The sequence below is a fragment of the Grampus griseus genome, assembly GCF_964374135.1.
Source record: "Grampus griseus genome assembly, chromosome: 5".
Classification (NCBI taxonomy): Eukaryota; Metazoa; Chordata; class Mammalia; order Artiodactyla; family Delphinidae; genus Grampus; species Grampus griseus.
In genome coordinates this window covers 76,677,741-76,697,194 of record NC_138998.1, presented here as the reverse complement: position 1 = coordinate 76,697,194, position 19,454 = coordinate 76,677,741, and the positions used below count along the sequence as shown (strand labels likewise).

At 36.5% G+C, this 19,454-nt stretch overlaps 1 protein-coding gene across 2 annotated transcripts in view; it reads right to left on the bottom strand.

The window, feature by feature from the left end:
* Positions 1 to 19,454, bottom strand: part of GOLGB1 (golgin B1) — an 85,955-nt gene that overhangs the window by 50,656 nt on the left and 15,845 nt on the right. For both annotated transcript variants that reach the window (XM_082655172.1, XM_082655173.1), the window contains exons 2-10: positions 16,380 to 16,474; positions 14,987 to 15,139; positions 14,642 to 14,794; positions 11,989 to 12,117; positions 8,793 to 8,918; positions 6,234 to 6,356; positions 5,011 to 5,124; positions 3,152 to 3,554; positions 2,048 to 2,163 (exon numbers count right to left, since the gene is read on the bottom strand). In XM_082655172.1, the coding sequence (XP_082511298.1) occupies positions 2,048 to 2,163; positions 3,152 to 3,554; positions 5,011 to 5,124; positions 6,234 to 6,356; positions 8,793 to 8,918; positions 11,989 to 12,117; positions 14,642 to 14,794; positions 14,987 to 15,139; positions 16,380 to 16,472 (1,410 nt within the window). In that variant the 5' untranslated portion in view covers positions 16,473 to 16,474. The remainder of the gene's footprint in view (positions 1 to 2,047; positions 2,164 to 3,151; positions 3,555 to 5,010; positions 5,125 to 6,233; positions 6,357 to 8,792; positions 8,919 to 11,988; positions 12,118 to 14,641; positions 14,795 to 14,986; positions 15,140 to 16,379; positions 16,475 to 19,454) is intronic.

Here is a 19,454-nt window from a genome sequence, read left to right as displayed (position 1 = left end):
ATTTTTCAGAACCATTTTTTTTTTAGGAGCTGGAGGAGTCAGGCTCCCAGACTTCAGACTATACTACAAAGCTACAGTAATCAAGACAGTATGGTCCTGGCACAAAAACAGAAATATAGATCAATGGAACAGGATAGAAAGCCTAGAGATAAACCCACGCACATATGGTCACCTAATTTTTGATAAAGGAGGCAAGAACATACAATGGAGAAAAGACAGCCTCCTCAATAAGTGGTGCTGGGAAAACTGGACAGGTACATGTAAAAGAATGAAATTAGAACACTCCCTAACACCATACACATAAATAAACTCAAAATGGATTAAACACATAAATGTAAGGCCAGACACTATAAAACTCTTAGAGGAAAACATAGGTCCAACACCCTATGACATAAATCACAGCAAGATCTTTTTTGACCCACCTCCTGGAGAAATGGAAATAAAAACAAAAATAAACAAATGGGATCTAATGAAACTTAAAAGCACAGCAAAGGAAACTATAAAGATGGAAAGACAACCCTCAGAATGGGAGAAAATATTTGCAAATGAAGCAACTGACAAAGGATTAATCTTCAAATTTTACAAGCAGCTCATGCAGCTCAATATCAAAAAAACAAACAACCCAATCCAAAAATGGGCAGAAGACCTAAATAGACATTTCTCCAAAGAAAATATACAGATTGCCAACAAACACATGAAAGGATGCTCAACATCACTGATCATTAGAGAAATGCAAATCAAAACTACAATGAGGTATCACCTCACACTGGTCAGAATGGCCATCATCAAAAAAATCTACAAACAATAAATGCTGGAGAGGGTGTGGAGCAAAGGGAACCCTCTTGCACTGCTGGTGGGAATGTAAATTGATACAGCCACTATGGAGAACAGTATGGAGGTTCCTTAAAAAACTAAAAATAGAACTACCATACAACCCAGCAATCCCACTACTGGGCATATACCCTGAGAAAACCATAATTCAAAAAGAGTCATGTACCACAATGTTCATTGCAGCTCTATTTACAAGAGCCAGGACATGGAAGCAACCGAAGTGCCCACTGACAGATGAATGGATAAAGAAGATGTGGCACATATATACAATGGAATATTACTCAGCCATAAAAAGAAACAAAATTGAATTATTTGTAGTGAGGTGGATGGACCTAGAGTCTGTCATACAGAATGAAGTAAGTCAGAAAGAGAAAAATTCTGTATGCTAAAACATATATATGGAATCTGAATTTTTTAGAGTTGCTGAAAAATGTCTTAACAAAACACGGGAGGAAAAAGTTGAGAATGGGAGAATAGAAGAGATTGGAAAGCCTAGATGCCAAAAACCAGGAAGGAAAAATTTTTGTCAGTGCACAGTACTGCCCAGGAACTATGGGACTCTGCTGACCCCTATATCTGTCAGTTTGGAAGGTATAATCTTATAATGGAGATAAATTAATCCAGTTATCCCAGCTTGACACTAGTTAATTAAGATCATCAAACTAACTCTCCTTGTTCTGATATTCAAGCTCAATAAGCAGCCTTCTGGTGATTAAAATCTAGCTCCCTGGAGACTTTTATAGAAGGCAGAGAGAATATACTGGCCAATCAACAGGAAATTAAACTTTTTACTGTTAACTGATTAATGTGGGCATTATGATTTCTACAATAGACTTTTAAGTTTGGTTAGACTGAATTGTATACTTTAAACCTGATCAAATCTCAGTCTACCAAAAACAAAATTGATTTCTCAACTGGGAAAGCTGATTATAAGATTAAAATTAATGACTCATCTCCAATACAGAAAGGCTGTAGAGGTTAGAAAGGCTCTTGAGGTTATGTTGCTCATTGTCTACTTTTTTCTCATTATTCATTGTTGGGACACTACTGTCTTTCATGTTTCCTTTCAAATAGAATTGGCTCCAAAAAAGCATTGTATAGGCAGAAAAGAGAGAAGGCTTATACTGCTTTCTGGAATAAATTCTATTAGAACACCCAAGTATAGATACAGCAAAGACAAACAGATCATATTCATAAGAAGTACACATTTAATTACCTGTGTGCCCTCGTTAGAAACATCTGGCAAAGAAGTCTGAGATGCTATTTCATGTTTTAGCAACGTTGCCTTATTTAGAAATTGGTTGATTTCTTCGGATTTTTCCTGGAGTTGATCTAAGGAAAAGAAAATAAAATTGAAATGATCTTTGCCTCAAGCCTGAAACTTAGTGAGTTATCTTCTAGGGATACACCATATGCTGTTTATTCTAGTTCCGTTATCTTAATTAAAATTACGATGCCAATACCATCATTTTTATAAATTGTTTATATGCTCTCAAGGACCAAAGGACATCTCAGTAAACCTCCTTCAAAGGTAAAATAAAACAGGTCTAGGTATTTTTTTTTAAAGTCATTTTTCCTTTCCCCCTTGAAAATGCCCTTAGTGTTTTTTATTTTATTTTCTTCACTCTCCACATAAGCATTATAAATTCTACTGAGATGTTTTAAACATGAACATGGTTCAGTTAAGAGAACAGCATGCTCATGTAACACACTGTTCCCATGTAATGTCCCTTAAGGCTTTCTGATTAATGTTCAGCTCTCTTCAATACAGATGTTCAATTTAATGCTTTCTAAAATCTTTCCTGTATGCCAATCTTTTAGAATTAAACTAAATCAGAGGCATGTATTACTTTAATAATAACACATTTTTAAAAAAGTTTTCTTTAAAAAGAAATTTTCACCTATAAGAAAAGCATTCAGATCCATCTTTAGAAGTAAAGATGACTCCACGCAATTCAGTCTCCCTACCTTTGCAGCTAGATCTGGCCTGAGCTTTCCACAAATTAATTCAAATCCTACTCATTTCAGTCAGTGAACCCTTCAGACCACAGTTATGTTTCACATAGGGTTCTTTTTAATGTCTGACACATTACTATCAATAGTTTTTAGTACTATAATAATAATTTTATTAAGCCAGATTATAACTTCAGTCAGAGATGGGAGAAATGCAACAAAGAGTTCAGAAGAGACACCTTTCTTAATCATTCTATTCATTCAATTGGTTTAAGCAAATGATGTCACTAAGAGATCCCTGAAATTTTAAAGGGATGCTAGACAAATGGGCTAGACAAATGGGCTTCAAACGCAATCAAATACTGACCTTCTAGCTGCTGAATGACCTGAGCTGAATGAGCTGCCTGTTCACTCTTATCTTGGAGAAGCTTTGAATTTTGATCCTTTAGGGCATCACAGGCAGAGTGCAGCTCTTGTTCAGTCTTTTGAAGACTCAAAATGTGAGAGGTCTTCTCTGCCATTTCTGTTTTGTACTTCTGCTCCAAAGCACTGTACCGGGACTGCAGTTCAGCCTGGGCTTGACCTGCCTGTTCAAGCTGTTCTAGAAGATGATGCATTTCTTCCTTCAGGTTATGGAAAGATAGTTTTCTCTCTGCCACTTCAAGTTCCATCTTTTCCATCAGAATCTTGGACTCCTGTCTTTCTGTTTCTATAGTGTTCCTTAAAGTACTCTGCTCAGCTTCTATCTGCTGTAACTGCTGGGAGAAAATCTAAGAAAAAAAGACAAAGCCTCATGAACCATAAATTCATTCTTTCATTTCAATAAGCATAGTGAAGAGTCTCTTCTAGGTGAAGCCCAGGCCTAGACACTCAGGACCAAACCTACAATTCCATAAGACCCTCTGTTTTTGCTTCTTGATACTTTTGACAGTTTCTGTTCATATATATATTTATTTGTGTCATCAGCTTTTCACTTATGTGTCTCCCAATACAAAATTAGTTCAATAAGGAAAGGGACTGTGTCTGTTTTATCATCACTGTTCTCCAGCATCTAGCATAATATATGGCATACTGAGTATGTGGTACTCAATAAATACTGAATAAATGGATCCAGTCCCTGCCCTCAAGGAACTCAGAGTTTAGTGAGAGAGTCACACTTAAACAGATCATTATAATACAAAATATTAGAGGCCATGAGAGAGATACTTATAAGGTACTAAAAGGAGCAGAGAATGGAAACTTACCATAAAGTCACACATATGTAACTATCTCCACAGTACCTATCTAGTAAGTAGCACAACTGGGATTTGAACCTGACTATTCAATGACAGCCAGAAAGGGGACTCAGGGTCAGGGTATGGGTTCTGTTAGAATTGGAGATATGGGAACATGTTTCTATGCAAGAAAGACAGTTGTTCTCAAGGAGAGTTGAAAATTAAGAAGAAAAGATATGACTTTCTCCAGCAGCATGCGGGACCCAGATGAACAAGCAGAGAATGTGGACCATAGCACCGATTCCACATTAGGATTTGGCTCCCTGGATGTGAAGGGGCAGGGACACAGGGAATCCAAGGGCTGGTAAAGGAGTAGTCCAAATCGCAGTTGCAGATCTATACCAGATAAGGAAAGGAGCGAGGCCAAGAAAGAACCAACATACCAGAGCAACACATGAAAGGATCAAGAAATCTTAATGAGAATGAAAGTCAGGACAGCCTAAGAAAGGGAATGACAGGATGGGCAACAGTCAGGGAATAGGATACGTGAGTTTAAGATTTTAGAACATCAGCATCCTTAATCACCTTTAAATTTAAGGGAATATTGCATGGTGGGATTATTTCAAACCAACATAAAGTTAAACAACAAAACAAACAAAGAAGGGACAGTACATAAAGCACAAGAACCATTGAAGACAGAGAAGGGGTAAACTGACAGAAAAGAAACTCCTTAGATGAAAATATGACATTCTAAAGAAACTAGGACCCTAGACCTAAAATCACAAAGGAAAAGAGCAACAATAAAAGATGTGAAATGTAAGCCTCATGAGGGAAGGAACTGTATATATTTTGATCATCATAGTATCACCACCACTTAAGCACAGGGAATTGTTGAAAGAATGAATAAATGGCATCAATTCTCTGAAGGCTTCTAACAGGATTTTATACCTGCTGCCTGGCAAACTGAAGTGGAAATGAATACTCCCAAGGCAGGTAGTAGAGAAGGCAGTACCTGGTTTCTCTGTTCGGCAGCAGTCAGCTCCTGTTGCAGCAGGTCCACAACCTGAGCACGGCCCAACAAGGCTTCTTCATGCTCCTCAAGCTTCCTCTGCAGCACCCTCAATTTCTGAGAAGAAAACGTTTAGACATAATGTGCTAACGCATGAGCATCATTATCTGCTTACCTTTCAAAATGTCAGGTAGACTTGTGTACTTAAGATTTTTAGATGTTGAGGATGACAGATTAAAGGGTCGGACACCAGCATGCCACGCTTCCTATCCAAGAGCAACAAAGAATCTCCAAAAATGTCTTCTTCAGAGCACCAACAACAACCAAACTGACACAAGGAAGTCCCTGAATTAGGGAACCTTTTTAATAATTAGATATTTATTATACATATCCACTTTTAAAATTATATAGTCATGTCCTGTACCTAAATAACATAGGTACACGTATATCCCACTCACCAAAGAGAATATTCTCTATAGGCAAGAACCATTTCTCTTCTAGTTTCATGCATGGTACAGTCACTTGGTAAACATTTGTTGAATGAATAAGTCAACAATACATGTATATATTAATATACTACTTTAAAAGTGCTATATAAATTAACTTTATTTAGTGGTATATTCTGAAGAATTGCCTAGAATTTGGAAGAAGCTCAAAAACAGTTAAATGAATCAACTATGAAATACCACTGGAGGGCCTTTGGGTACCACACTGCACTACATACTAAACAGAAACAGATACTTTTGAGTTAGTCGATGATAAACTTAAAAACAATGAAGCCAATTTTCAAAAATTACTCAATGAATTAAAAATAATGAATGAGTTAATAAAAGACCTTATGGCTTCAAAATCACTGCTTTTTATCTTTAAATTTTCTAAAGTGTAAAACAGACTTCATTGTTTTTGAAGCTTTGGATCAGGTTTTCAATGCACAAAGGTAGCTACAATCAGCAAACTGAAGAGAAACCAATTTCTGACTACCACATACATTTGCCAATTAAACTCAGCTTTTGAGTAGGGACAACCTGATTAGAGGGGTAAGAGGCAAGGTAAGGGAAAATAAATAAGCAATATGCAACAGAAGAGAAGAACACCGAAAAGAAGGCAATTAATGAGCAAACCCAGACCAAGTGAAGAGCAGTGGGTAAGGGTGGAAAAGTGGCTGTGATAACTTAATTAAATGTTAACCAAAACTACAATCATTCTACTAGGTTTTAGCAACACACCTGTTGCATCTCTGTTTCCACATCTGCCTGGGTTACTAACTGAAGAAGCTCATCTTCATGAAGACGAACTTGTGTCTCAAAGCGGGCATCTTTCTCTCGGACCACCTGCTGCATGGAACTCAACTGAAGACACACACCAGAGAAACTATACAAGTTACACTCCCAGAATATCGCACAAACAAAACACACAGACTATTCTCCAAACACAGACACTGAGAATTGATAGACAATAAGGTTTTCAAATTAAATTTTGAATGCCAAGGATGAGAATTTTGGAAGAGAGATAGGCTTTGATGCTAACTTCGGAATGAGAGAAAGCCTACCATCAAATTCAGAAGTCAGCCTAAACATAAATTTTGAATAAAAACTGTATTTGCATGGTTAATAGAAGTGTTTAAATATACAAGAGGTATATTTTTAAAAGATCTAAGGAGATTAGAATATTAAAGATACAAAGTTAGATTCCTGTTAAGTCCTAGACAATTCTTTGAATATCACACTCACGCTCAAAAACTTTCAGTTTATAAATATAAACTTCAAACTAATGTATCTTTTACTCAAGATTCTCTACAACTGGAAATACAAATCTTTCTTTCAGATCTCATTTTCAAAGAATTGCTTCTACCAAAGAACTCGGTATATTTCCATCCAAATCCACACCACCTCCCCAGACAGCTATTTTCAACTGTCATTACTTTCAGGCTTCTAGATCACCCTCATTTGTAACTGGCTCTTAACAAAATGAAATGGAAATAAATTGACTGGTTGTGAGTTGCTCGGTAGCAGTGTTTTTGTTTTGTTCATAGGTTTTGTGTGTGTGTGTGTGTGTGTGTGTGTGTGTGTATGTGCGCGTGCGCGCCTGCTTATTCATTTCCTTAAGATCTGTGGTTAAGCATGCCAAACAGCTCTTCGCGTGTCCATTTTGCACAGGTCCTTCAACTATTGTTGATTTTTCAATTTGTGACACCTTGAACCAACCTTGGCTCTCCTTCTAGGTAGGAGAAAAAAAATCTTCATAATATCTTTGATTATCTGAATTCTGAAATCACTATGAATTTGAAATCCTGTGTTTCAAATGTATACGCATTGGACTCCTTCATGAGCCAAACACATCTACACATCCTTTCCCATAAATGTACCATATTCTTTTTCCTGAGACTTTGCTTACAGCATTCCCTACAATTGGAATACCTTTCCCCACCTTGTTGAAACTATATTATCTATCCATCATAGTTTTACCTAAATCCTGAGTTTTCCATGTAACCTTCCTTGGTTGTCACATGCAAGTAACCCCTTTCACCTCTCAAAATACTTTCAGTTTGTATTGTTGCTTGCGATGCACATTCTGAATGGCTTGTATTCTGATGGATTTGTTAATTCACATAAATGTATTAACGGATCCATCATAGTGTGTGTGTGTGTGTATGTGTGTGTGTGTGCATGTGTGTGTGTATGTGTATCTTGGCTTGCCATGTTTTAAGCCACTTGGTAAAATTATTTTTTTTTTTTTTTTTTTTTTTTTTTTTTGCTGTACGCGGGCCTCTCACCGTTGTGGCCTCTCCCATTGCGGAGCGCAGGCTCTGGACGCGCAGGCTCAGCGGCCATGGCTCACGAGCCTAGCCGCTCTGCGGCATGTGGGATCTTCCTGGACTGGGGCACGAACCCGTGTCCCCTGCATCGGCAGGCGGACTCTCAACCACTGCGCCACCAGGGAAGCCCCGGTAAAATTATTTTGTATTTCTCCATCCTACATTGTATAAAGTGTACAAAAAAGGACACAATAAAAGCTAATAGGTAAAACTAAGGATTTTAGGATATCCAGTTTTAAATGTATACACAGCAGTAGGTTATCCATAGACAGAGAGCACCACTAATACTACAAGTTATCAATAAAGTAAACACCTAACACCCAATGGATAAGATTAGCTATTATACAAAGGCACTTGAGGGAAAAAAGAAAAAAAAATGTTTCTTAAGTCAAAAGCATTCCCAAAGGAAAAATACGAGTGGGTGGTCAAACTGGAAATTTAGAAAAATAGAGAGAAAAAGTTGAGGATGCCAGTCCAAACGGTCTGGTTCTGGTAAGCAGAAATAACTATGAAGAAGAAAGGCACATACTGGTGCCTTTTAACATTGAATCACATAACCTATACCACTTTCTCATTACATAATCACTAAGTAATCTTCTGACTATAACTTATCATTAAGATTTTACTATAAAGAAATAATGGACCTAATCACTTGTATTTCTTTTGGTTTATCTAACAGTCTCTTTCGAACTTAGCATAAGCTCATTCCTTCCTGAAAGACAGAATCTCTGTGTGCTATTAAAACCAAGTTTCTGGGCCTGTAGATCTAAGAAACAGCCATAAATTAAGCTATGGTGTATTCATCAAGGTAAATAACACTTCTAATTTCTTCTACTATCACACCCTTCTAATTTCTACTATAATATTCTAGCTACTATACTTTCATCTACTAAAGTTTTAAAAATAGACTGTCTGAAGTGACTTGTCATGATTCTTTATTCTAATGATTCTGAGGTACCTTCCACCCTACCTGAGCAGCTTGCTCTGCCTGTGTCTGGCTGAGCTGGGTTTGCAAAGTGCTAACGAGTTCCTCCTTCTCTTGGAGCTGTTTCTTCATCATTAAAAATTCTTCCATCTCTGTTGAACTCTTAGCAAACTGAAGACATAGAAGAAAAAAATATTTAAGCAAAAGAATTGGCACTCTTAATTCTTGGACCTCCCTTTCTCATTTGCCCTAAATACCTACCAATATCCTTCTAATTTCTGCTTAACACTGAAGGGAATTGATGTACTGTGTTTTTTTTTTTTAATTATCAAAATTATTTGTCAGAGGAAAACAGAAACAATAGCGGCAGTTGTTCAATTTCTCTGAATCCTCACATAGAACCAGACAGTACAACTAGATAATAAAATCAAAAACCCATGGACAATATTTACAATAAATTAGGAAGGTAGTACTACAAACCCCAAAATACAAGTAGGCAGAGACAAGCCACCAAAAGACTCTGGTATTAGAGTCTGTACAACAGGAAGAAGGCAGCGACAGAGCAACATCTGATGGCCTTGAGAACAGGAAAACCTCCAAATAGCCAGTAAATTCTTATTGGAAAGCACAGTTGGGCAATCTTAGAACAACAGCTTAAATTGGCAGGGCTTTCCCATTCTCCAATACTGGCTGAATGCAAGAGGTCCACAGAAAAAAGGACAAAAGTGCTAGAACAATCTGGCCCAGCTGAAGTCTCAAAACTAACTCATCAGGGCTGCCTTCCAAGACACCGACTGCACCAAGAAAAGACTTCTAGGTGTGAAATAGAAATTAAACAGAATAGGGATAACAGAAATAGAAGACAAAGGGCTATACATGTGTTATAATATTCATTATCAACTATGATATATTCATATATCAATTCATGTGGCTATCAAGGGCTTGAAATATGCTTAATGTAAATGAGAAATTTATTAATATTAGTTAATTTTAATTAACTTAAGTATAAATTATTTTTCCATTAAATACAATTGTGTTTTGATATGATTATATTTCACTTCACTTGTTGCATCACATAATATACTGCTGAATTGTTGTGCAAGTAATAAGTGTGCATGTTGCTCCTAGTGTTAACAATAAACATACCAGCTATCTAGCCAGTGGCAATGGATTGATTCCATTTAAATAATTTTTTTCCTACACACCTATGTGATGTGTTTATTAGAATACTTTATGCAGAGAGCATGAATAACAGTTGATACCTATGTAAATCATAATTGGTAATTAAAATATAAATACTTATTTTTATTGAATTATTTTTCTAGTTCAAAAATAAGTATAGACACACTTAAGTTTAAAATAAAGGTGTACTACCGATGCATAGTTCATTCCTTTTTACTTCTAAGTAGTATTCCATTGTGTGTTTAAATATTCTCCTATTGATAGACATGTTGTTTCTAGTTTTTGGTTTCACAAGTAAAGCTGCTATGAACACGCATATACAAGTCTTTATGTGGACATGTGCTTTCATTTCTCACAGATGTAGCTTTAAAGCTGATATGTTTTTCAAAGTCAAATTAACGATTCTAAATAATTAACCAGTTTCTAAACGTGGATGCAAATATTAAAGGAAAATGATGTTTCAGCACTCAGTTCAGTTATTAGAAAGTTTCTATATATGTATGGAACAACTTGAGTATATGAATCTATTTTCTCAACTGGAAATTTTATGAAATCTAAACACAGATGAAGTATTTCCAATGAAAATTTAGCATCCAAATTGATATATAATATAAAATACACACCAAATTTCAGACTTAGTGCAGAAAAAAGATTATAAATTTACACAAAAATAATTTTATATTAATGTTAAAAGTATATTTTTAATAAATTGAACTAAATGAAATATATTGTTAAAATTAAGTTTACCTGTTTCTTCTTTACCTTTTGTAATGTAGCTGCTAAAAAATTTAAAATTATACACATGACCCATATTATATTACTACTGAGCCAATTTGGTATAAACCAGAGTGAAGGGCAGGAAGAAGAAAGCCAGGAAATCTCAGAAATCCACCTGCCTTATCTTTGAACACAACACAAAAACAACAAAAGAAAAAAGTCTGTTAAATAAAAAAAGTTTTCCTGAATCAAGCCTCCTTCTAAAAGTTTAGGAAAATTAATTTCACACAAAAATAAGAAACATAAAATGATCAAGGTCAAATCCCATCCAAAGTTATTATTAAAAAAAAAGAAAACTAAGGAGCAGGTGAGAAAAGCATACGATAGGCATGCTCAAAAAACAAATCGAGTATGGATACCAAAGGGGGAAGTGGGGATGGGATGGATTGTGAGATTGGGATTGACATATATACACTACTATGTATAAGATAGCTAACTAATGAGAACCGACTGTATAGCGTAGGGAACTCTACTCAGTGCTCTGTGGTGACCTAAATGGGAAGGAAATCCAAAAAAGAGGGGATATAAGTATACATATAGCTTATTCACTTTGCTGTAGAAACTAACACTACATTGTAAAGCAACTATACTCCAATAAAAGTAATTAATTTTTAAAAAATCAAAATTGCAATTTATTTCAACAGGTGTTAAAAAAATTAACAAAATTATACAAGACATGAAAGAATAAAATTAAAAAATGAGAATCAGAAAAACTCAGAAATGAGGTGACAGAATTCAGGAAAACTTTGATTCTTCTGAATCAAAATGAATTCTGAAAATTCATTTCAGAAAAGAACACAAAACAAGAAGGAACACAAAAGTAAATAAACATAGAATGCCTTAAATAAGAAAAAAAAAGAAGAAACTTTTGAAAATGAAGAGGTAAAAAGGAACCAAAAGTGACAAAATGGAAGATAATCAAAGATAGAACATATGGATAATAGAAGTCCCCAAAGAAGAAAACAGACTAAATACTACAGCTATATAATTCAAGAAAACTCTTGTGAAATAAAAATGTGCAAAACCAAATATTGAAAAAGCATACTGGGTATCTACAAATACCAACCATGGATGACAAACACCAATGCACAGTCTAGTAAAATTACTAGACTTAGTGGGGAAGGAAGGAAGGGAGGGAAGAGAAGGAAAAGGAAAAAGGAAGGAAGGAAATTGATAGATTCATAGACAAATATTATAGAACTAATGTTATTAGTCATATAACAATCCATTGGGCTTTAGTGATTTGTTAACTTAATGATTATGAGGTGACTTATACCCCTACCTGTGTAGCTTGCTCTGCCTGTGCCTGGCTAAGCTGGGCTTGCAAACTGCTAATTAGTTCCTCCTTCTCCTGGAGTTCATGTTTTATCTTTTCTACTTCCATCTCTTCTTCTGTAGAACTCTTGTCATGCTGAAAACACAGGAGATAAAGTCATTTAAATAAAAGAATCTAATTTGCCCTATACAGCCATTTGATTATAGTGTTATCCAACTGATGGGAGCAAAAAATAACACCTGACCTAAAAACAAGGAAGGAATCTTAGAGTTTTCCAGTTTCAGTATGGCCAAGTAGTTCCTATTAAAACCATCCTCCCTCAGATAACCACTATAAACTGGACAATATAGAAAAACAGCTATCTGAAAATGCTGGAGAGCAACCAAAAGCAGGAAGATACCAGAGGGGAGTCAATACTTGGAAGAAATGGCACCATGTTTCCCATTTTTATAGTTTTTAGTCTGAGGACAAAACCAGTCAGTGACATACAGGACTAAAACATAACAGAAAACTCAGTCTCACTGCCTTGAAGAACAAGAGGACAGAATTCAGGAAAACACAGCTGCTAAGTGAGGGGCAAAGCATCATAAAAGAGACAGTGGCAGGAAGGGGGGAGGAATTCAAATATTTCAATAATCTATTTTTTCCCAAAATCTCTTCCTTCGACTGAACCAGATTCTACCTCCCATCTGAAGTCACCACCAGCCCCTAGCCCCCAAAATGAACCTAGCCTGCTTATTGGAACCACACAGAATAATTTTACACTTTCTTCCACATAGTAGTCAAGTATCTGAGGATTGCCATCATTTCTTCAACTACGCTTTCCAGAGACTATCAAGCTCTGTCATGGGTATACAATAGTTAAAGAGCTGCTGTGACTGACTGCTGGAACTTAGAAATCATTTAATCCAATGCTTTTATTTAAAACAGAGGAAGGAAATGAAGCTACAAGATGATAATTTGTTTAAGGTCTCAGAGCTTTAAAAAAAAAAAGAAGGCAGAGTATAAAATGGATGATTTAAAAATCTAACAACATAGCAAAGGGAAAAGTTAAAAGAAACAAAGCCACATGGGGAGAGACAGGTTGGTGCTACCACAGCCAGGGGGAAGAAAGAATAATGAGAGGAAAAAAACAAAAAGTAAGAAAAGAAGAATCAAAATGAATACATTAGTTGAGAAGAGTAAGAGAAGCTTCTAAAATAAGCTTTGAGAAGTTAAATAAGGCTATCAATTAAGGAAAAGTAATATCTTCTGAGCATTACACCCAGGAAGGAAAGACGAACCACAGTACTAGTGAGCTAACTAGTGACCCCAAAGGTTGTGCCTAGAGAATTGATTAAAATCTCATTTCCCAAGAACTAAAATCATTGTGAATAAGAATACCAGTGGGTCAAAAACTAAAACAGGATGAAATCTAAGAAAAAATTAAAAGGTTTCTTATGTAGAGTTACATCTAAGCCAACTGGTAATGTGTACTGTGATGTGCTGGCCTCTCTGTATTCTATACCAAACTCTCCAAACAACTGAAGTTTCTTGTTCTCTAACTAGCTGGCTGAATGTGAATATTTGGGGTTTAACCATAGAGGAAAGGTAATAATAACAAGTATTAGGACAGTGCTCTATTCCTCAAAAGGCATAGGCACTTTCCTCACTCCTCTCTCCATTCCCAACCTTGAATGTTTTTGTTGGTGGCAGGCATAAACCTACAAAGCATCACTTAGAGGAGCCCAAAGTAATCTAGCTGATTAAGCCCACAATGCATGAAACTTTAATATACTATTATGTGGCCATAAAGACAAAGAATATTCTGTATCAAGTCACTGAACTAAAGAATTTCAGAGGTGGGAGAAACCTTAGAGTTCACCTAGTTTAATCTTCTAACTAAAGATAAAACTCCTCCAAAAGCTATGTGCCTCTCCTACTTAAATGCCTCAATTTAATTTTTTTTCTTCCTGTTAGCCTTTTTAACTCCCTGAAAGTCTAGGTCACAACTAATATTTAATTTCCATATGTTCTGTTGGCCTTTTATTCTGTGTTTGGCCCACAGCCCAGCTAGACTGCAAGCTCAAAAAGAAAGGACAGTATTGGGGACCTCCCTGGTGGTCCAGTGGCTAAGACACTGAGCTCACAATGGAGGGGGCCTGGGTTCGATCCCTGGTCAGGGAACTAGATCCCACATGTCACAACTAAGAGTTTGCATGCCACAACTAAAGATCCTGCATGCCGCAAATAAAAGATCCCACATGCCACAACGAAGATCCCATGTGCTGCAACTAAGACCCAGCACAGCCAAATAAATAAATAAAATTTTTTTTTAAAAAAAAGGACTGCACTGGGCTTCCCTGGTGGCGCAGTGGTTGAGAGTCCGCCTGCCGATGCAGGGGACACGGGTTCGTGCCCTGGTCTGGGAAGATCCCACATGCCGTGGAGCGGCCAGGCCCGTGAGCCATGGCCGCTGAGCCTGCGCATCTGGAGCCTGTGCTCCGCAATGGGAGAGGCCACAACAGTGAGAGGCCCACGTACCGCAAGAAAAAAAAAAAAAGGACTGCATTTAGTGCTATATTACTTTAGCTTCATAAATTTTTGTGATTAGTGAAGATCTGCTATAATGAGAGCCTTTTTCTACTCAGAAAATGTGTATTATACCCAGTCACCATACCTTGGAGAGTTGCTCCTCTGACTGAGGTTCTGTGGACAGAACAGTCCCTCCTTGTGCCTTCATCTCTTCTATGTGTTTATTCAAAGAAGTTAATTTGGCCTTAGCATGAAGTTTTAGTTTTTTAATTTTGTTATCAGCAGCTTTTCTTTCTTCCTGTCAGAGAACAATGATGGTAAATACACAAATGCTTATTCATCACTTATCCAGCATATAACAAGTTATTCTCAGTAGGCATCATCTTGGACTAGTAGGGAAATCAGATTCTCTAATAATCTAAGTGAAGAAAAAAATCAAAGTGACTGTTATGTCTTTTATCAAGTGCTTGGCAAGGAAGGACAATGGTACCTGTAGAATTTCATCCTTCTGCTGTAGTTGAGCATCCTTCTGTCCAATGATTTCTTTTAGTTCCTGCACCAACTGCTCTGCATAAGCCAGGCGCTCCAGAACATCCTCTTGTGTTCTATCATTAAATTCCATGTCAGATTCTTGGGGTAATTCCTGGTATTTAGACAAAAAGTTGCCAATTTACAAGGGAAAAGGTATCAGCTTCCAAACAGGAGGTCCTTCATTGTAACTTTATCTTATGTCTTGTCCAACTCATATCCTTACTTAAGAAATCTTTCCAAGGAGATGAGAACCCAGGGGCAGGGTATGGGTTGGAGGAAAGGAGGAGCCTTAGTTGTCAAGAATGGGGCTTGGCTTATGTAAATCTTGTAGCCTAGTGGTAAAATTCCCGGGGACTGAATGCCCTGGGCTGTGGAAGTCCTCCAGAGATGTTAGTTGGATATTATTATAAGAGTTGTTTGGAGGGGCTGAGAGTTGTGGAAAAGGAGGGCGTGTGGAGGATGGTGGAGGGTGGAGGAGGGGGAATGCGTAGGGAGGGGGAGCAAAGTGAGCATGTGTGTACACTGTAAGGCGTCTAAGGCTGTGCAGGGATGGACAGGGACACGCTCATACTTACCTGGCAGAGGAAATAAAAATTTAAAAAATTTTAAATTTTAAAAAGAAATCTTTCCAATAATAACTACCCAATATTAGTTATTACCCAATATTATTATTAACCAATAATTATTATCATAGCCATTGCAATATATATTAAGTATTTTGTAAATGTTAACTATTTTACAAACATTATCTCATTTACAGTCTTATCATACTAATTTTACCAAAGAGAAAAATAAAGGGAAGCAAAGATCACAAAACATTTAGTGGAAGAGCTCAAAATTTAAAATTAAGAGAGTAGTTGAATAAAATTCTCTTAATCACCAGGGAATACTGCTTGTCTTTCAAGAAAGTGAAAGGACTTTTTTTGAGTCCTATGTGACCTTCAAAAAATACAATACAGACTATAAGAGAAGTGATAGATGAATTTACAATAGCAAACAGATGGTCTGAAACCCAAAAGGTGCTCCAGTTCCACCATTTGTTGTTTCAAACCTTTCCTATGAAACAGGAATACATATCTGAGGAGTTAAAATAATCTAGCACTAAGTAAGCCCCAGGGGGACAAATGAGGACAATCTTTCTAATCTCATCCAGGACTTGATTCCCATTACTGTGTCTCACAGGCTACAAACTTACAGGAAAAGGATAATTTACAAAGTCTCAATATTTTTCTTAATCTTCTCTTCCACCTAGCACAAGGAAGGCTGCTCACACCCTTCTACCTTAAATTCTTGTCCTCAGAAGAACACGGAACATATTTCTCATTAGTTTAATTCAGAACAGAGCTACTCACAGGTTCTAAGGAAGCCCTCATATTCTCATCAGTTTCATCTCCTGATAATTCATGCAAAACAACATTTGCTAATCCTGACAATCGGCTCAGCATTTCTGCAAGAAAAGAAAACATAAGAATCAGTCAGATACATGCTTCTCCTATGATGGTAACTATCATTTATAAGTTAAATAAGAAAACTGTGCATGTGATATATATTAGACACAGACTACATCAGGATGATGTCTTTAAAAAGGCATTTCAGTATGTACACTGTAGTCAAACACTGTTCTTTTCAGTGACAACTACACAGAGATTTTAATCACCATCACTAATGTTTTAAAAATGAAATACATAATTGTTTAGTGGAAAATAATACACCTTACAGGTTATCTTTAATGCCTTTTCTTTCATCATAATTTCATTGGCAAACATGGAGTTCTAATTATTCCTTCCCCTGCCAGACTATTATTCACTTCTGATCTGTCATATACACCCCATAGTTCAGCAAAATTTTTCTTTTTTTTTTTTTTTTTTTTGCGGTACGCGGGCCTCTCACTGTTGTGGCCTCTCCCGTTGCGGAGCACAGGCTCTGGACACGCAGGCTCAGCGGCCATGGCTCACGGGCCCAGCCGCGGGGCATGTGGGATCTTCCCAGACCGGGGCACGAACCCATGTCTCCTGCATCGGCAGGCGGACTCTCAACTACTGCGCCACCAGGGAAGCCCAAAATTTTTCTTTTTTATGTGCCTCATGAACCTGTTCTTTCAGGAAGCTTTCTCAGTAAACCATGTGGTTTCACTAAAATTTAAATGTAATCCTTGTTCAAAACATATAGCATTAAATGCATACATTAGAAAAAAAGGAAGAATGACTAAAATCAGTAACCTATGCTTCTTCTGTAGGAAATTTGAAAAAGAAGAGCAAATCAAAACAAATTTAAGCAGAAAAAAGAAAATTAATATTAGGGCAGAAATTAATAAAATTGAAAATAGAAAAATAAAGAAAATCGGCAAAACTAAAAGTTGATTCTTTGAAAACATGAATAAAATACATAAAGCTTGGTCAGACTGACAAACAAAAAGAGAGAAGACACAAATTGTCAATATCAGATATGAAACAGGAGAGAGACATCACTACTGACCTACCATACATTAAAAAGTAATAAAGGAACACTACAAATAACTCTATACCCATAAATTCATCAACATAGATGAAACAGGCCAATTCCTTGAAAGATAACAAGCCACCAAAACTCACTCAACTCACCTGAATACACACACACACACACACACACACACACACACACACACACACACTCACACACATGCAAGCACACATACCATTTCTCTCTCTCTTCCTTTTTCCTTCATTATTTATTTAATCATTCATTCAGATCAGTGTCACTTGCTAGTCCATAAACTCCTTAAAAGTGAGAATATTAATGTTTTGATAGGAAAAATCAAAATAAACTGGATTATCATAGCATTATTATAAGCAATTATGCTGAGTGACAAAATATTATTCGGCTTTTAAAATCCTCAGCAGGAAGAAATGTAAAAGCTATTGCACAAAATAAGCACTTGAATAAAACTAGTCTCTGCTATAGTTTTCTTCCACTCAGTAACAGTGTTTAGGGCAGCCATGGTCATTAATTAAGAAATGGCAAGACCTTTGTTTCTATAACAGGTTACTTAGATAAGCAGCATATAGCATTTGGAAAAGACGTGTGAAACAGGAAAGGAAGAGAAAACCACTAGGAGGGCAACATAGGACCATATAAAATTACATATATAATTACTGAAAGGGAAACACAAAGTCATATATAAGTGCATAGCGACATAATAATCAGTCACTCATCAGGTTATGAGACTCACAACTACAGTCAGCTAAAAAACAAACAAAACTCACCAGGACACAGACTCTAAACTTTCTTTTTAGCTCTAGACATTCAATTTTCTATAGTAATCATTAAAGAAGGAAATGAACACTATAACTAAAGAGTCTTTTTTAGGCACAGAAATGTGTACTAATCAAATAGTCATAACAGAACCTAACATATCAAGCAGAAGCACTTTATCTTCAAATTTTTCAGACTATGTTGGGAATAAGCAAAAGGAAAGAAAAAAAAAAACAACCGATAGGACTCTGAGAAGATGGTAATAGCAGATAGCATAGCTTTTGGATCTTCCTAAATTCCCACATAAAAACAGACAAAGCAATTAGATAACAAAATTAAAAACCCATGGACAGCCTTTACCAAAACGAACAAGCAAACAAATAAAATGAGGCAAAGTTTCCCACAAACTCCAAAATAAACATGGATATAGAAAAAACACCAAAAGCCACAAGATCTGTGTATCACTGTTGTCCATGCAGGAGGAATAAAGGGAAGCAAAGGGTAGCAGAATGTGCCACTCACTCCAAAATATGTCACTTGGCAGAAGGATTATTTTGGGCTAAAGCACTTGAAAAACAGCAGGTACAAGTAGGGTGTGCTGATCTCCCATTTTTCTCCCTGAAAGGAAGAGATAAAACACCCATATGGAAGATGTTCTCTCTCTACCAGGAAGAAAAGTAATATTGTTGTCTCCAGGGATGGGAGCTGAAGCCAAAAGAAATCTGTAAAAACAAACCTTGTAAACTAACACTTATCTCCCAAGTCATTGCTCTATGATTAATGACCTCCTTCTGTTGTCTCATTTTCACAATTTACTACTGTTTGACCAACTCATTGTACAGATGTTAGATTCTAACTGCTTCTTTGGGTCTTCATTTCCTTATAAGGGCTCCCATGCCACATAAAGCTGATATTAAATAAATTTGTATGCTTTTCTCCTGTTAATCTTTCCTATATCAATTTAATTCTCAGACCTAGCCAAAAACCCTTAGAGAATAGAGGCAAAATTTTATCTCCCCTATAGAAACTGTAAGAGCACAACAGACCTAATACCAAGAGAACCACAAAAAATCCAGTGGGTATTCACTGGAAAATGTGTCCAGCCAATTCAAGAACAGTAGTTGGAAAAGGGAAATGCATCCCCACTCCAACAACAGGTAAGTACAAGAAACCTGCAAGGTCTGAAGTGGCTAAGG